At 51.5% G+C, this 18119-nt stretch overlaps 1 protein-coding gene across 1 annotated transcript; it reads left to right on the top strand.

Moving 5' to 3' along the window:
- The first annotated feature begins 13957 nt into the window (after positions 1 to 13957).
- GDF15 (growth differentiation factor 15) lies at positions 13958 to 16823 on the top strand. The gene is made up of 2 exons (XM_045863842.2): positions 13958 to 14409; positions 15930 to 16823. Exons 1-2 carry the CDS (start codon positions 14127 to 14129, stop codon positions 16571 to 16573), a joined length of 927 nt encoding a protein of 308 aa, XP_045719798.1. The 5' UTR covers positions 13958 to 14126; the 3' UTR covers positions 16574 to 16823.
- Positions 16824 to 18119: the final 1296 nt, after the last annotated feature.

Raw genomic sequence — 18119 nt, 5'->3', positions numbered from 1 at the left:
CAAAGCTTTCCTACATTTTCAGGGGCGCCTGGGTGGCTCAGTCGGTTAAGCATCTGCCTTCAACTCAGGTCATGATCTCAGGGTCCTGGGATCGAGCCCTGCGTCAGGCTCCCTGCTCAGATGGGAGTCTGCTTCTCCCTCTCCCTTTGCTGCTCCCCCTGCTTGTGCTCTCTGTCAAATAAATAAATAAAATCTTAAAGAATAAAAAAAATCTTAAAAAAATCTTAAAAAATAATATCTTAAAATAAATAAAATCTTAAAAAAAATCTTAAAAATCTTAAAAGCTTTCCTACCATTTTCAAATTGCCTTTTTTTTTTTTTTTTTTGCTTCAACATTTGCTTAGTTGCTGCAAACCTTTGACTGTTTTTCAGATTCTGACAAAGTCAATTCTGATAGTTTTTGTTTGATGTTCCTGTGGGGGAAGCAGAGGTTGGAGCTGTCCACTCCACCAATTTGCTGATAAAAGCTTTTCTTTTTTAAGATTTTATTTTTAATAGAGCTACCATACGATCCAGCAATTGCACTACTGGGTATTTACCCCAAAGATACAAATGTAGTGATCCGAAGGGGCACCTGCACCCCAACGTTTACAGCAGCAATGTCCACAATAGCCAAACTGTGGAAAGAGCCAAGATGTCCATCGACAGATGAATGGATAAAGAAGATGTGGTACATATATACAATGGAATATTATGCAGCCATCAAAAGGAATGAGATCTTGCCATTTACAATGACGTGGATGGAACTGGAGGGTATTATGCTGAGCGAAATAAGTCAAACAGAGAAAGACATGTATCATATGACCTCACTGATATGAGGAATTCTTTTTTTTTTTAAGATTTTATTTATTTATTTGAGAGAGAGAGAATGAGAGACAGAGAGCACGAGAGGGAAGAGGGCAGAGGGGGAAGCAGACCCCCCGCTGAGCAGGGAGCCCGATGTGGGACTCGATCCCGAGACTCCAGGATCATGACCTGAGCCGAAGGCAGTCGCTTAACCAACTGAGCCACCCAGGCGCCCGATATGAGGAATTCTTAATTGCAGGAAGCAAAATGAGGGTTGCTGGAGTGGGGGGTGGGGTGGGAGGGATGGGGTGACTGGGTGTAGACACTGGGGAGGGTATGTGTTCTGGTAAGCACTGTGAATTGTTCAAGACTGTTGAATCTCAGATCTGCACCTCTGAAACAAATAATGCATTATATGTTAAGAAAAAAAAGAAGAAGAAGAAGAAGATAGCAGGAGGGGAAGAATGAAGCGGGGGAAATCGGAGGGGGAGACGAACCATGAGAGACGATGGACTCTGAAAAGCAAACTGAGGGTTCTAGAGGGGAGGGGGGTGGGGGGATGGGTTAGCCTGGTGGTGGGTATTAAAGAGGGCACGTTCTGCATGGAGCACTGGGTGTTATGCATAAACAGCGAATCATGGAACACTACATCTAAAACTACTGTATGGTGTACTGTATGGTACTGTATGGTGATTAACATAACAATAAAAAATTTAATTATAAAAAAAAGATTTTATTTTTAAGTAATCTCTACATGCAACACAGGGCTCGAACCCATAGCCCTGAGGTCAAGAGCTACACGCCCCACGGACTAAGCCAGCCAGGCCTCCGTTGCTGATAAAGTTTTAAATATGCCTACCTTTCAAAAATATATATAATATTATATGGGGCGCCTGGGTGGCTCAGTGGGTTAAGCATCTGTCTTCGACTCAGGTCATGATCCCAGGGTCCCGGGATCGAGCCCCTCATCGGACTCCTTGCTAGGCAGAGGAGCCTGCTTCTCCCTCTGCAGCTCCGGCTGCTTGTGCTCTCTCTCTCTCTCTCTGATAAATAAATCAATAAATCTTTAAAAAATATATATATATATATAGTATTATAAAAATAAGCTTGGGGATGATCTAATCCTAGTTTCAGACAGAGACTTCCCTGAGATTGGAGAGGAGAACGTGGTGGATGGATGATGGGGGGTGCACAGGGGCTTCAGCTCTTTGGGGACTATTTCTTCAGCTAGGAATAAGGTAGGTGAGTGTTATTTTATGACTGGTACTTTTGTGTATACCTGAAATCTTTCATAACGAAAATAAAACTGACGAGAAAAGGTTTGGCAGCTTCTCAGCAAGTTAAACAAAATCATCACATGACCCAGCAATTCCACTCCTCAGTATAGGCCCAGGAGAACTGGACACAGGGGGTCAAATTAAACTTGCAGAGGCATGTTCCCGGCAGCACTAGTCACAATTGACAAAATACAGTATAAATATTACATGATTCCACTTGCATGAAATGTTTAGAAGAGGCAAAATCATAGACAGAAAGTAGATTGGTGGTTGGCAGGGGCAGGGAGAGGGGGACAGGGTTTCCTTTTGTGGTGATGAAAAGTTCTGGAACTAGACAGATGTGGGTACACAACCCTGTGAATGTGCAAAATCCACTGAATTGCACATTTTAAAATGGTTAAAATGATATATTTTATGTTATGTCTTTTACACAATAAAAAAATGTTTGTTTTTTTTAATAATAAAACTGACTTTGCTCAAGAAGCAGCCCTCACCATCAATGGGGTACTTTTTGGGGTGTCTCTACATGCTCACAGATTTTTAATCTTACCTTGATCCTGAAGAGTCACAAATAAACCTCTCCAGGTGAGGATAATTGCCCTGGACAAGAAAAAGAACTAAGGATGTGAAGAGCTCGCTTGCTCACAGAGATAAGGAGAAGCAAACCAGGATCTCAAACAGGCTCATCTGCTGTGAACAGCCTCTTGGGCCTGGGTCTGCTTTCAAGTTCCCTAGCCAGGCTGTCACCTCCAGGTTGTCTGTGGGAGAGTCTCCAACCTCAGGGCATTTGAATAGGCCGTGTCCCCTGCCAGGAGTTCCCTTTTCTCTACTCCTTTCATACCCAGAGCCTTCTCTTGCCACTTGAAAGGAGCCCTGGCACATGATAGATGTTAAAACAGCATTTGTGGAATGAACGAGTGAATGAATGAATATATGGGTTTCTTTATTTTATTTTTTTTTTAAAGATTTTATTTGAGAGAGAGAGAGCACATGAGAGGGGGGTAGGGTCAGAGGGAGAAGCAGACTCCCCGCTGAGCAGGGAGCCCGATGCGGGACTCGATCCCGGGACTCCAGGACCATGACCCGAGATGAAGGCAGTTGCCTAACCAACTGAGCCACCCAGGCGCCCTATATGGGTTTCTTTAAAGCACCTCTCGGGGACGCCTGGGTGGCTCAGTTGGTTAAGCGTCTGCCTTTGGCTCAGGTTATGATCCCAGGGTCCTGGGATTGAGCCCCGCATCAGGCTCCCTGCTAGGTGGGGAGTCTACTCCTCCTTCTCCTCTGCTCCTCCCTCAACTCACATTCTCTCGCTCACTCTGTGAAATAAATAAATAAAATCTTAAAAAAAAAAAATAAAGCACCTCTCATGGGAGCACTGTCCAATCACAAAAATACTGTAATTTAGCAACGAGTTTGATGCCCTTTATTCAAGGGAAAACAATCCATGAATTGGGAGAGTACATGCCTCACAAGCAGAGAAGTACATTTCCCAAGGAATGTGGGATTCTATAGAACTTTAGAACCGGCAACTCAGAAACAGGGCATGATTGGCTAGGAGGTCAGGGATTTCCTTACAAGGCTAGCATGTCCTATTTTCTAGGGTAAGGTAAGCTAGCTAAAGCTGAATGGGAAGATTGTGATTGGTGTATGTTAGGTTTCTTGTAAGAGCAGGCTGACTTAGGTTTAGATTTGTGATGTGGGCAGGGACACTGGGGCGGCTTCTATTTTATGAGTCCTACTAGATGAATTACCCTTATGAGAACAAAGGAGAAAGACCTGTGAATCCTCATAGCTCTGGCCAGTCCAGGGATCAGGACATCCGAGGAGGAGCTTGGCACAGAGAGGTCAAGACACCTGCCCAAGATCACACAGCCAGGAACTGATAAAATCAGGATTTGAACTTGAGTCTCCTTTCCCAGAGCGTGGGTTTGTCCCGCAGTGCCCAAGTATTGCAAGCCCATCATATGCCCCACAGTACGTGTGTATCATTCCCATCGGGAGGTAGCAGAAGATGCTGCTGCAGAAAATGCTTCTTTGGCATAAGGACTATTTTGAGAAACTGCAGACACGGGAAAAGCTCTGGAAAAACAGAGTAGAAGTGACTCTTTTGTAAGGAAAATTGACATTTATAAGGAGGGTCACCATTTGTAAGAGCTATGTCCCTCTCTGTATCAGGACGAGAAGGTTGGCTCAAAATCACAAGAGAATCTTATCAATGAAGAAGCACATAACTAGCCTTGAGCCTCACCCCCAACATCTTTCTTTTGTCTTTAGTTGAAGATGGTATTTAAGGTGATGGCTTGGGCCGTCTCCTGGAGTTTCCTGTTTTCCTGTGTCTCTCCCACGTATATTTGAGGTACATATGTTAAACTTCTGTTTTTCTCTTCTTAATCTGTCTTTTATTACAGGAAGTCTCAGCCAAGAACTCAGAAGGGTGGGGTGAAATTCTTCTTCCTCCCCACTGCATTTCACACGCAGAAGTGTGGCCATATCCCATCATGTTAGGGGCCCTGAGGGAGGTGGAGCGGGCTTGTGCCTGGCTGTAAGGGGCTCCACCCCGACTCTGCTGGCTGCCAGCCATGTGGCCTTGGCAAGCCCACCTCTCTGGCCTCAGTGTCCCATTTGTGAAATGGAGATCACACGTCCAACGCATCGGGTTTTATAAAGATTGAGTCTTAAGCCCCTGACACTTGATAAGGGCTCAAAAATTTCCCCCTTGATATTTATTTCTTTACTCCACACTCTGCTGCAGAGGTAGGCATTCCCCTCGCCCCTTGTCATCCCCATTCACTGCTGTGAATGTCTCTCAGTGGCTTTTACGGCCCTTCTCTGGACCACCCCTGATATGATATCTATCCCTCACAGTCCCTTGAATGTGAACTTAGTTGGCAAAAGGGCCTTTGCAGATGTAACTAAGTTAAAATCGGGAACGAAATCATTCTGGATTTATGGTGGGCCTTAAATATGACAGGTGTCCTTAGGGGAGAGGAGAGACAGAGAAGAGGAAGGCCATGTAAAGACAGAAACAGAGTTTCGAGTGACTTCGCCACAAGCTAGGTGTTGGGGAGGAAGAATTCTCTCTGTCCTTCAAGGTCCCTCTAGTGGGACTAAATCCAATTGACATGAGACAGATTAACAGGAGAAAATCAAATTTAATAGTGGACATACATACGGGGGAGGCACTTCAGCCTGGGGGAACCTGGGGAGAGAATGGGGAATGCTTATTGAAAGATAGGACATCAAAGCTGGGGTTTAACAGATAAATAGGAGTTTGTAGGAAGGAGACATTCTTTCCAAGCAAACTTGCCTGGGCCTAGCTCAACTCAACTCTGGCTAAAGCAGAGACCTTGCTGCCCAACCACCTATTGTCATGATGGTCATTAATTCTAAAGTATTGGGATTATATCTCAACTCAAGCCTCATCAACTCAGGGCTACTCTCTAAGGGGGTACTACTGAGAAACCAACGTTGGGAAGAGAAGAGCAATGCTTCTAGATCTGCTGGGCATCTCGAGGGCTGAGCCAGGATTTGACCCCAGGGCTGGCTGGAACCCTCTAGATGACATAGGTGCCTGCTGGCCTGGAGGGACGTTCATAGAATGGGCTATCAGTTTTCCCTTGTCCTGCGAACTCACAGGAAATTTTCAAATAACCTGCTTTTTTGCCTCTTCCAGACCTCCTGCCATGACTGTTTGCCTCCTGTCATGAGGAACAAACAATAAAAGTGGGTGTGTGTTCTGTTGTGTGTTGTGTGTTTGACGAGGGTGACTATGGATGAGAGTAGGTGGTGAGGGAAAATTCTGGGCAGTTTGGGACCAAGCCAGGTGGCAGGGACGGCCTGACCCCTGGCCTCCATGCTGTTTACTCCCACCTTGGATTAGCCCCTGGGGACCCATGGAAGCTGCCAGCGAGGAATGCAGGGTCCCGGCCTGCTGAACTCATCCGTGGCTGGCTGCCCACAGTCCATCCCACTGCCCCTCCCAGCTTGGCCACGGAACTGGCCATGAGGTCATCTGCTAACGATGTTGTAAAGGGAGCCAGATGGGCCTGGCTGCCAGCATTCCGGAGTTTGGTGAACCGGAAACACCATGGAGCTCATGTCCCCCCCTTTCCCTGTCCCTGGGGATCCCCCAGGCCCTCTGTGGCGCTGTGTCCTCTTGGGAAATTACAGGAATACATTAATTACTGGTCCTGTTCGTAAAGTGACAGACGCCCATTCACGAACCAGCAGCTCCTCTCCTGGATGGGCCCAGCGGAGCATGATACTGCGAGGGAAAAGAATGGACCATGTGGGAGAGAAAGAACAAGTCTCAGACATGATGTTAGGTGAGAGACACCAGACCGTAAAGAGAATACCCTGACTGGTTGTGTTATATCAGGTTGGAAAACAGACAAACTCATCCCCGGTCACAGAAGTCTGCCTGGCTGTTACCCAGGGACAGGAAGAGTGATGGGAGGGGGACCAGTGTGTTCCTGGGGCCGGGAATGATCTGGAACCTCATCTGGGAAGTGGTCCCACAGGCCTACTATGTGTGAAACGCCATGGAGCCGAACACTAAGATGGCTTCTTCTTGTTTCATGGAAGTCGTATCTCAATAAAAGTTTAAAAGGAAAAAGGCAGAGGCTGTGGGAAATATTCTGGCATCCCTCAAAACGTTAAACACAGAATTCCAATTTGACTCAGCAATTGCACTTCTGGGCCTATCCCTGAAAGAACTGAAGACAGGTCCTCAGATCCTCAAATGCGAACGTTCACAGCAGCCCCGTTCGCAATCACCAAAAGGTGAAAACAATCCAAATGGTCATGTTCATGAGTAGATGCACAAAATGTGGTCCATCCACCTGGTGGAATATTACTCAGCCGTAAAAAGGGATGAAACCCTGACACATGTTACACCATGGAGGAACCTTAAAAACATCATGCTCGGTGAATGAAGCCAGGCATGAAAGGCCACCTGCTGTATGATTTCACATATGTGTGTGACATTGTCACTTATAATAAGAAATATGTGTTTGGTCTTTGACCCTTGGGATTCCCATGATGAGAGCTATAAATGTGTCTTTTTTTTTTTTTTTAAAGTAAGCTCCATGCCCCACGTAGGGCTTGAACTCACAACCCTGAGATTGAGAATTCAATGCTCTACCGACTGAGCCAGCCTGATGCTCCAAGAGCTACAAAGATGTCTTTTCTTTTTTTAAAGATTTTATTTATTTATTTGACAGAGAGACACAGCGAGAGAGGGAACACAAGCAGGGGGAGTGGGAGAGGGAGAAGCAGGCTGCCCGCGGAGCAGGGAGCCCGATGCGGGCTTGATCCCAGGACCCTGGGACCAGGACCTGAGCCGAAGGCAGACGATGCCTGAGCCACCCAGGCGCCCCCCACATTATTTTTTTTAAGATTATTTATTTATTTATTTGAGAGAGTGAGAGAGAGAGCACAGGAGCAGGGGCAGAGGGAGAGGGAGAAGCAGACTCCCCATTGAGCAGGGATCCTGATGCAGGGCTCGATCCCAGGACCCTGGGACCAGGACCTGAGCCGAAGGCAGACGATGCCTGAGCCACCCAGGCGCCCCTGTCTTTTATCTTCCTAATGAGGTGACTTTTGGAAGACATCTAACCGTGTGGTTGGAGAGTTTAACTTACGGTCCCACCCCCGCTGACCTCAGGGGAGGGGAGAGGGGCTGGAGGCTGAATCAACCCCCAACTGCCAATGATTTAATCAGCCATGCCTGTGATGAAGCTTCCATAAAAACCCAAAGGGTAGGGTTCCCTGGAGAGCTTCTCCATTGATCAACATGGAGATCTGGGGAGAGGGCACCCCTTCCCGCATATCGTGCCCTATGCATCTCTTCATCTGGCTACTGATTTGTATCCTTTAACATCCTTGTCCTGAATCAGTAAGTGAGTGAACGGGTTTCCTGAGCTCTGTGAGCCGCTCGGGCAAAGCAACCGAACCCAAGGAGAAGAGGTCCTGGAAGCCTCTGAGTTATAGCCAGGCTATCAGGACTGCAGCTAACAACCAGGACTTGCTCTGGGCATCTGAAGTGGAGACAGTCTTGTAGGACTGAACCCTGAATCTGTGGGATCTGACACAAGTAGGTGGTGTCAGGATTAGGTTGAATCGTGGGACACCCATCCGCGTTGGAGAATTGTTGGCGTGCGGAACCCTACCCCTACTCCACCACATTGGAACTTGGGTGCCGTATACTTAATATGAAATGTCCAGAGCAGGCAGATCCATAGAGACAGAAAGCTGACTGGTGGCTGCCAGAAGCTGGGGGAGGTGGAGGGGGAGTGGCTGCTCAGGGGGATGAGGTCTCCTTGTGTGGTGATGAGAACGTTCTGGAAAAGACGGAGGTGATGGCAGCATAACCACTGCATGCCACTCCACTGCTCACTTGAAAATGTCGAACCTTCTGCTACTTTTCCATGGATCCTCACACCTGACAGCCTCGCAGGAGAACCAAGGGGTGCGTGGAGATGTCTTCAGATAAAGCCTTCCAGGCCTCCAACCTCTGTGTCCCTGGGGACCCAGGCTTTCTGACAAGACACATAGAGGCCTGCATGGCCTGACGGGACCTGGTGGGATTGTCCCCTACAACTCTATCTACCTTATTTGCCCCCAGGGCCCTGGCTTTCTTATCCCTAGAAGGCGACTGGGTCTGAAGGGAAAGAGGCTGAGTCTAACCTCCCAACCAGCTGTGATCAGGCTGGAAAGTGACAGTGGCAGGAGCAAGCTTAAGCACCTCCTGCTTCCTGGGGGCATCACTCAGGACACTCAGGGACTTGACTCAGGTCAAGGCTGGGCTGGAGGAGAGGATGGGGTTTGGGAGCACCCAGTTGAGCCTGGGATGATAACGTCAGAGAAGGCTTTCTGGAGGAGGGGCTTTTTGAGTAGGGTTTTGAGGAACGAGTAGGAGTTCCCCCGCAGATAATGATGAGTGACTGCAAATACACCCAGTTAACCACATACCTCCTATGCATCTGGCCCTGTCCTTTCTACCTCATTTGAACTTCTCTCCAGTGAAAGTCTCAGTTCTCATTTTCCAGACGAAGAAACGGAGATGGGAAGGAGAGGACTGACTTGCCTGAGGTTGTACTTTCTGGCTCTTTCTGTCCCTTTCTCTCCTCTGCTTCCTTTGTTTTTCAACATCTTTAGCCTTTGGCCCTAACCAGGAAGGGAGAGCAAGAATCCCATGAGGGAGAAGGCCACCTCTTAAGCTCCTGCCATGAAATTTAGCACATAGCTGGTGGCTAATAAGTCTTCTTTGACAAAAGCATTCTTTCCACCAGTCCACCAGGCTGAGCTGATGTTGTCATTTTACGGAGGGGGATACTGAGGCTCCAAGTGGTGCCCCAGCTTCATCAGGAGCACATCTCTGCAACCAGGCCCCACTGTGACCTCTCAAGTAAGTTTAGTCTGTACACAGAGGTGGGCAGGAGATGCTGGGGAGGCTGGGATGGGTAAGTTCAGACTATAAAGTTTGGTCCTACAGTGTCAGTCCCAGCTGAGAGAGGAAGGAGCACAGCCATGCCTGGGCAGGAACCAACACCATCACGTTTCTTCCTGTTGCTGCTGACGCCCCAGGGGGCTACCACTGGGGCATGCCCTATCCCTGATCCAGGAGCACCTCCTGACCTTCCCAGGACCCTCCGAAATGCAGTCCAGTCTGGATGTCCCCAGATTCCAGAAGTTGCAGAAACACTTCAAGGACACCCCGCCCATGCTGCCGTTGATCAAGAACTTGAAAGACTCACACCCAATCGCATCCAGAAGTGTGGGTAAAGTCTCGGAGACCCCTCTGGGCAGTCCCCACATCCAACCAGTGGTTCCGTGTCTTAGAAAAACACTGCTGTACCAGTTGTGAACTCGGCAGGAATATCGCATCCCCCACCGTGACCGATGAAGGAGCTAACAGCCTCATTTGTGGCCAGACAGGGTGGGGCTCGGCCAACATGGGATTGTTATAACCCCATCCTGATCACAGATGGGGAAACTGAGGCCCAGAAGGGCCAGCAACTCTCCTGAAAGTGAGAAAGGGTTCAGTCCCTGCGGAACCCAGAGAGGTGGGTGCCAGGAGGGCATGGTTCTTGCCCTTGGCTAGGGGTCTGCATGTGGGAGTAGGGGAAGGTGGGCAGAACCCACTCAGGTTGGTTCCAGATTTGATGCAATCGAGGGCCAAACTCAGCTAAAGTCGCCAGCAGAAGGTGCCCTCGAGAACTGGGCTACCTAGGATCCCCGGGGGAGGATTTGGTGGGGGGAGGTGTCAGGCTCCAGGGAGGGCTCAGAACCCTCCCTGGTCTCACCTGGGATGTGTATTTCCAAGTAAACCTCTATCCTCTCAGACAGAGAGTAACCTAGTAACTAGGTCAAGGGTCCTAGAACCACAGGCCCACTCTGCAGTTGTCCCCAAGACCTGGGAGGGAAGCTGTCTAGTGATCCTAAGAGTCCAAGGAATCTGGAAACTGGACATCCTGTGTGGTCTGGCACCCTGTGCCCTGCACATAAGGAGGCCCACGAGGGGTCAGTTTCTCTTTCTTTCTCCACAGGAAACCTCCAGCCTAGCAACTCTTCTGCCCCTGAGAAATCCTGCTTTTTCCGGTCCTACTCCCACTGTCTCCAAAGGCACCAAGCCCTCTGTGAGTCCTACAGTCTTTGAAGCGCCGTGGGGGCCTGGGACTCAGCTCCTTGTCCAACCTGGAGGGAGCATCCAGGCCCCCGGAGTGCCAGAGCCACGAGGAAGACCGGGTAAAAAGCATTTGGGATATGTCTCATAGCCTGACCATAATGTCGCCACTTTGTCTCCAGGCCCACAGGTCAGAATGGCAGACTTTCGGGCGAGGCGGGTACTTGACAATGGCCATGCCATCTGATAGGAATCAATTCCTAACAGATGCTGAGTGCCCATTGTCCCCTGACTCACTGCTTATGAGTCCTCCTTCCAACCCCGTGAGGGAGTGCCATTACCACCTTTTACAGACAGGGAAACTGAGGCTCACTGGTCACAAGCTGAGGGTTGAGGGCTCACAGATCTTGAGGGACTCCAGTCCAGCCTTTAGCTGTTCCTTCTTCCCCAAATCCATTTCTCTTCCTCCCTCTCCTCACCAAACCTTCCTTCAGCTGCCCAGAGACCCACAGACATTCCTGCCTCCCCAGTATGCATGGGGCACAGAGAAAGGGAAGGGGATGGGAAAGAGAGAAGCAACCCCAGGCTCTGGGAGGTGGCCCTGGCTCCCCACTGCTTGGGTGGGAGTCACCCAAGTGTTCGCGCGGTGGGGTCTGGGGCAAGTGGCCCTCGTGGCCCACATACTTCGTCTTGAGGAAACCCCAGAGAAAGCCGGTTTGGAATTGGGCTCTCTGCTCCCGAGGCAGGTAGTATCCCTGGGTACTACAGGAGGATTTCGGGGAATAGAGTTGACCTTCTGCCTACCCTGAGGGTACCTGGTGTGTTTCTGGGGCTCCCTTAACATCTCAGATTTCTAGCTGTTCCTAAATCTCTCTTTCGGAGAAAACGTTCCTGCTGAAGGTGACGGCCTCTTCTGTCCCCAAGGGAGGGGCTGGCCGCTGGCCCCTCTGCTTGCCTTCTCCCTGATGCCCAGAGCTCCTGTGAGCGCCTTGTCTGAAACCCCTGTGCCTGGGACCCCAGGGTCTGCTGGACACTGTCCAAACGACACCCCAAAAAGCAAATGAAAACAGTTGAAATATGTGATTTCTTGTGTGTCTTTGTGAGAGGTTAGGGTCCACCGGGGTCATCCTCGGCCTAGGAGGCATCAGTGGGCAGAGGGGGCCCAGAATCACCGGGATTCCTGTCCTTGGTATGTGACCCGGTGCCCAGTCTGTGGTGGCTGTTATGAGGGCGCTGAGTTAAGAATAAGATTTCTGTACTGAACATTCTCCTTCCTCACAACATACTGCCTTTGTTCTGATGCACAGAGAGTTGGAGTAACTTGCCTATGGTCACACAGCAAAGTGGGTGGCGCTGGGATTTGAATCATGATCAGGTTGCTGCACAGCGTGTGCAAACATTCCCACTCCCTGTGTGTTGTCCCCACAACCCTGACGCAGAGTGCCATTACCACCTTTTACAGACGGGGAAACTGAGGCTCTGCCAGGTGATGCCCTTTGTCCCATGTGTCACGGCCAGGGAGGAGTGGGCCAGAACATCAACCCAGGCCAGCTTCTCTGGAGCTGACAAATGTCCAGTCTGTTGGGACCTGGGTCAGGAAAATCTCTTCACAAGGCTTTGAAATTTGGGGGGAAAAAACAGTCAACAGTCCTAGACAGAGGGAACTTCAGAATCCTATCCCAGGCTTAGAAATGCCAGGAAAACAGATGGCCAGCCAGGAGCTGGATGTATGTGAGGTCTCCGGTATGGAGTCGCCCCCCTACAAACTTACGCACCTCCTTGCCCCCTCTTGGTTTGATTCACTTATTCAGTAACGGAGGCTAGTGAATGTTGGCATCTCGCCATCATTGATCTTGCAGGGATGCCTAGTAGGACAACACCCCCTTTGCCCCATTCAGCCCCAGGTTAGGTCAGATCTAGGCACTGGTGGCCCTCGCTGCCCTGTCCCTACCAGTCTGGATTACTCAGCATTCTGGCTCGCCTTCGGGACCTGGCCTCTGCTCTAACCCTTGTTACTGAGCACTTACTGTGTGTGCCAAGCTGGTGAAGCAAGAGGCCCATTTTCCCAACAGCCCCTGTCAGGATGGAAGTGACAGTGGCAGGAACCAGTGTGTTTACTAAGCACTTGAATGCCTGGAGCATCACAGGGTGTGTGTGGGGGGAGATTTGGACCCATAGCTGGGTGATAATCTCACGCCTAGAAGCTGAGACTGAGACTCAGGGGGGCCCGAGTCTCCCCAGTGGGTGCATGCTGGGTGTGGGGAGGTCTGACCCTGTTCCTCCAGGGGAGACTTGCTGTGCCGCCCCCCAGCACGTCCTTATGCCTCTCACCTGCACACACTCTATCCCACTTTACATATCCCTTCCATCTGCCTCACACAGCTGCCCATCTTCTCTCTGGCCAGGAAGCTAGAAGCAGGCACAGGGGCTGGGGCCAGGGGGCCTGAGCCATAGAGAAGGGGCTGAGGGGAAGACCTGGGTCTTTCTGGGGCACCCCTTGCCCCTCCACCATCTGGTGGCTGGACCTGACACCAGCCCTCCCTGACCTAAACCCCAGCACTCTGATTCCCTGCCATCTCTGTTCTGGGCCCAGCCAAGGGACTGTGTCCCAGAGTAGTTTCATCTCCATCTAAGTCTTCAGAGGACCTCCACTCTGGGGAAGACAGAGCCAAGCACAGATAGTCTCAGTGCTGGGAGGTCAAGGCTGGGCTGGAGGAGAGGATAGGGGTTGGGAGCACCCAGCTGAGTGTCAGAGAAGGCTTTCTGGAGGAGGGGCTTTTTGAGTAGGGTTTTGAGGAACGAGTAGGAGTTTCCCCACAGATACTGATGAGTGCCTGCAAACACACCCAGTTCTATGCATCTGGCCCTATCCTTTTTATCTCATTTGAACTTCTCTCCAGTTCTCATTTTCCAGATGAAGAAACAGAGATGGGATGGAGAGGACTGACTTGCCTGAGGTTGTACTTTCTGGCCCTTTCTGGCCCTTTCTCCTCTGCTTCCTTTGTTTTTCAACATCTTTAGCCTTTGGCCCTAACCGGGAAGAGAGAGAGAGAATCCCATGAGGGAGAAGGCCACCACCTAAGGTGCTGCTGTGGAATTTAGCACATAGCTGGTGGCTAATAAGTCTTCTTTGACAAAAGCATTCTTCCCACCAGTCCACCAAGCTCGGAGGAAGTCCCCATCTCATAGAAGAGGATACTGAGACTCAGAGAGGCTTCTAGGGGGTGGGTACCCCCGCTTCTCCAGGAGAACCCCCCCCCCATAAGGGCCTCCCCCTGAAAAGCAGCCCAAGACTCAGCCAACTATGGTCCCTGGAGTGTTTACTCTGCACCCAGGGCGGAAGGGACTAGGCAGGCGGGGGCGGACAAAGTCCGGGGATTATAAAGGCCAGTCCAGCAGCGTCCGGTGTCTCAGTTCAGAGCTCAGCTAGCACTGGCATGCCTGGACAAGGACTGACACCACCACGCGGCTCTCCTATGCTGCTGATGCTGCTGACGTTCTCGTGGCTGCCTTCGGGAGGCGCCCTGTCTCTGGCCCAGGAGCACCTCCCGGTCTTTTCGGGACCCTCAGACGCGCACTCCAGCACGGATGTCTCCAGAGTCCAGGAGTTTCGGAAACGCTACGAGCACCTGCAGACCAGGCTGAGGTTGAACCAAAGCTGGTCTGATTCAAACCCTGACCTCGTCCGTGCAGCTCAAGTCCGGATACTCACTCCAAAGCGTGAGTGAAATCTAAGAGACCTCTGTCCCCTGGGCAGCTACCATCATTTAACCAGTGGTTCTGAGTCATAGGGGCCCAGGACTGTCCCTGAGCCTCAGTTTCCCCGTCTGTGAATCGGACAAGAACATCTCCCCTTGGGGCTGATGGGGGAGCTGGTGGCCCGGTTTATGCCGAGACAAGGTGAGGCTTGGCCAAAGTGAGATGTTACAGATCGCAGATGGGGAAACTGAGGCTCAGAGAAGCTAGGGATTCTTTTGAAAACTCACAGAGCCTGGAATTCCCAGAGACAAAGTCAGGTGGCAGGGAGTGGGTGGGTGGGGGGTCCTTGTCCTTGGATGTATGGGGGAGGGCGCGCAATCCAGGAGAAAGGATGCCGGAGAGCGGGGATCAGGCGGAGCAGACAGGAGGAGCAGGCGCAGCGGATGAGAGGAGCGCAGCCTAGCGATAGGTGGAATGTACCCGTACTGGTTCCAAATCTGACACAATCCCTTGACACGGCACTGCTGAAGTCGCACGTGGCATGTGCCTTAGGGAGCGAGGAGATATTTTCTCGCCCATCCACAGAGGATCTAGGGGGAAGAGAGGGCAGGAGGAGATCTGGGCTATGCTGGGAACTGGGAGGGGTTGGGGAAGAGTGTCAGGCCAGGAGGGAGCGCTACTATCTCGCTCTAATCCTACTAGAGCTGTGAGACTCCAGATAATCCTCTTGTCCTCTCTGAGCCTAGTGACCGGTGTCCAGGGCCCTCAAACCCTAGTCCCCACAGTATCTCCAACACCTGTACCAGCCTAGGGATCTGAGAATCCTGAGGATCCAGATACCCTTCATTTCTCAGATATGGAAACCAAGACCCAGAGAGTTGAAAACACAGTAGCTAGCCCCAGCACTTAGTAGGCCTTTAATGAAATGTTTTTGACTGCCACAGGAGGGAGAACCAGTGTTTGGATTTTAGTCCCTCTAAATATCAGGTATACATTAATTCCTGCAAGTTTTTTGTTTTTTTTTTTAAGATTTTATTTATTTGAGAGAGAGAGAGAGCACAAGCAGAGGTGGGGAGGGGCAGAGGGAGATGGAGAAGCAGACTCCCGGCTGGGCAGGGAGCCCGACATGGGGTTGGATCCCAGGACCCTGGCAACATGACCTGAGCAGAAGGCAGAGGCTTAACCGACTGAGCCACTCAGGCGCCCTAATTCCAGCGAGTATTTACTAAGCACCTACTGTATGCCAGACATGGTGGTGACAAAGCAGACAGAAATCCCTGGTGAGGGGATTCAGTAGGGAAGATGAAATGATACGCAATGAAATAAAATAAAATAGGGCAGTGCCTATTTTAGGCAGGGTGGAGGGATACGTAGCCTGCCATGCTGAGATTCAGGGGAATAGTGTGCTTGGAAGAGGAAGCAACTTGTGCAAAGGCCCTGAGGTGCGATGCAGCTTGGCGCGTGGGAGGAAACGGGCTCTCGGCACCTGGCGCACAGTAGCACAGTAGGCATGTGGTTGACTGTTTTCCTCTTTTCCTCAGTGAGACTTGGGCCGGGCGGCCACCTGCACCTGCGCATCGCCCGGGCCGACCTGACTGAGGGGCTCCCCGTATCCTCCCGCCTGCATCGGGCGCTGCTCAAGCTGTCCCCGACGGAGCCGAGCTCGTGGGACGTGACTCGGCCGCTGCAGCGTCAACTCGGCCTTGGAGGTTCCCGGGCGCCCACACTACGCCTGCGACTGTTGCCTCCGTGGGACCGGTTGGGAGCGACGTTGCCTTCTGCACGTCCCCAGCTTGAGCTGCACTGGCGGCCACGCGCGGCCAGGGGGCGCCGCAACGCGCATGCGCACGCCGGGGACGGTTGCCCCCTCGGGGAGGGGCGCTGCTGCCGCCTGCAAAGCCTGCGCGCGTCGCTCGAGGACTTGGGTTGGGCCAACTGGGTGGTGGCGCCTCGCGAGCTAGACGTGCGCATGTGTATTGGCGCGTGCCCAAGTCAGTTCCGATCGGCTAACACGCACGCGCAGATGCAGGCGCGCCTGCACGGCCTGAACCCCGACGCCGCGCCTGCACCGTGCTGCGTGCCCGCCAGCTATGAGCCGGTGGTGCTCATGCACCAAGACAGTGAGGGTCGCGTGTCGCTTACGCCCTTCGATGACCTCGTGGCCAAGGACTGCCACTGCGTATGAGCGGTCCTAGTCTTTCACTTACGGCTCGTGATCAGAGATCCTTGCCTGTCGAATGGGCTTGTGGGACCTGAGATGCCCGATTCCCACCACTGCTGTCTACCCCGTCCCGCTCAAACCTCTGTATTTATAAGTTTGTATTTATTATTTATTTATTGGGATGATCTCCCTGGGGACTGGAGGGCTAGGGAGGGCTGGTCTGACGGTGTGCACTTATTTAAACTGTGGTAATAAAAATGAAGTTGTCTGACCGGAGCCCCGTGGTGTCCAGGATGAAGCTGTGTGACCCTGGGAAGAACCTTCCCCTCCTTGGCCTCAGTTCTCGCAGGGGACCTGGTATCAGGGTGAGTGGAACCGTTCAGGGAATGCGTGGTGGAGCGTCTGGCATGTCAGGCAATTGGATGATGCTCATGACACCGATGCACCTCAAGGACAATCCTTCTCTCTGTCTCAGCTTCTCTGTCTCCTTGTGTCTGTTTCTGGGTGGCAGTCTCCCTCCATATCTCATCTCTCAGTATTCCTGTTTCTGTAGTTATATGGCCCTGTCTCTATCACCGCCGTGCAGACTCCTTGCATTGGAGTCACCTTTCCAAACACAGGCAGCCTAGAGTCATGTCCATCTGTAGCCAAGTGTATTGTGTGTGATGTTGCCCCCGACCTAGAAGAGTCCCATCACTTCTTTTGGGGGCACCTCCCTCCAAGGGCCAGGAGGGCCACGCCCTGTGCAGCTAAGGCGACTGGGAGTTCTGGGGCTCTGCCTGCGCTTGGTTTCCACCAGCCCACAAGCAACAGCATGGCAGCCATCCCCTCCATCCGCTCGCTCCAGACCACACATGGCCATTACCGGCACCGTCTGGGTTCCATTTCCAGTAACAGCTCCTGCAGAAGTGCAGAGTATCTTGGGGAAGCCATCGCTCACCACCCCGGGTCTCCCCAAGGCTAACCCGGGTCACTGGTGGGCAAGCTTCTTTTTCAGGAAGTCCACTCTCCTGTTCATGACTACAGTGTTGGGAGTCCCCAGAACCCTCAGGATCTCTCCAGGCCTCCAGCGGCCGGATCACCTATGACTTGGCTCTGGAAGCTGTGAGGAAGCAGCTCGGTGGCCAGCCTGGCAAAGCCAACACCCCGCCCCAGTCCTGTGGCCACCCCCAGTCACCAGGCCTCGGGAGGCGCTAGGCTCATCAGAGCCCTTTCCCTCTCCTCCCTTCCCCTCCCCCTAGACTAGGCAGGCTGCAGCAAGCAGAAGCAGTTGGGTTTTCTTATATCAAAACACCAAAAAGGAAGTTGAGAGAACCCCACTCTTTACTATCCACACCACATGCATGCCTCCCTGATACCCTATAATTGTGTGCCTTGCACCAAGTAGAAAGTAAACTCCAAGCAGCCAGTTAAAAAAGAAAAAAGAAAAAAAAAAAAACAGGAGGAAATAAATACGTTGTGAAGAACATTTTTGTGCATATGGCATCTCCCATGTTATATAGTCTTCCTACTTAGGATCTTGGAATCCCTGAGATGTGCCAGGTCCCCCCTTCCCACACCCACCTGCCTG

Source organism: Mirounga angustirostris, unplaced genomic scaffold, assembly GCF_029215605.1.
Source record: "Mirounga angustirostris isolate CCGP_5_RB_7025 unplaced genomic scaffold, mMirAng1.0.hap1 SCAF_1, whole genome shotgun sequence".
NCBI classification, from domain to species: Eukaryota; Metazoa; Chordata; class Mammalia; order Carnivora; family Phocidae; genus Mirounga; species Mirounga angustirostris.
The sequence above is the reverse complement of the archived record's forward strand: the minus strand, read 5'-3'. Positions and strand labels throughout refer to the sequence as shown.

Coding starts and splice junctions, on each gene's coding strand:
- GDF15 (XM_045863842.2), top strand. CDS start 14,127: ATGCCTGGACAAGGACTGACACCACCACGCGGCTCTCCTATGCTGCTG. Junction 14,410..15,929: donor CCGGATACTCACTCCAAAGC/GTGAGTGAAATC, acceptor TCTTTTCCTCAG/TGAGACTTGGGCCGGGCGGC.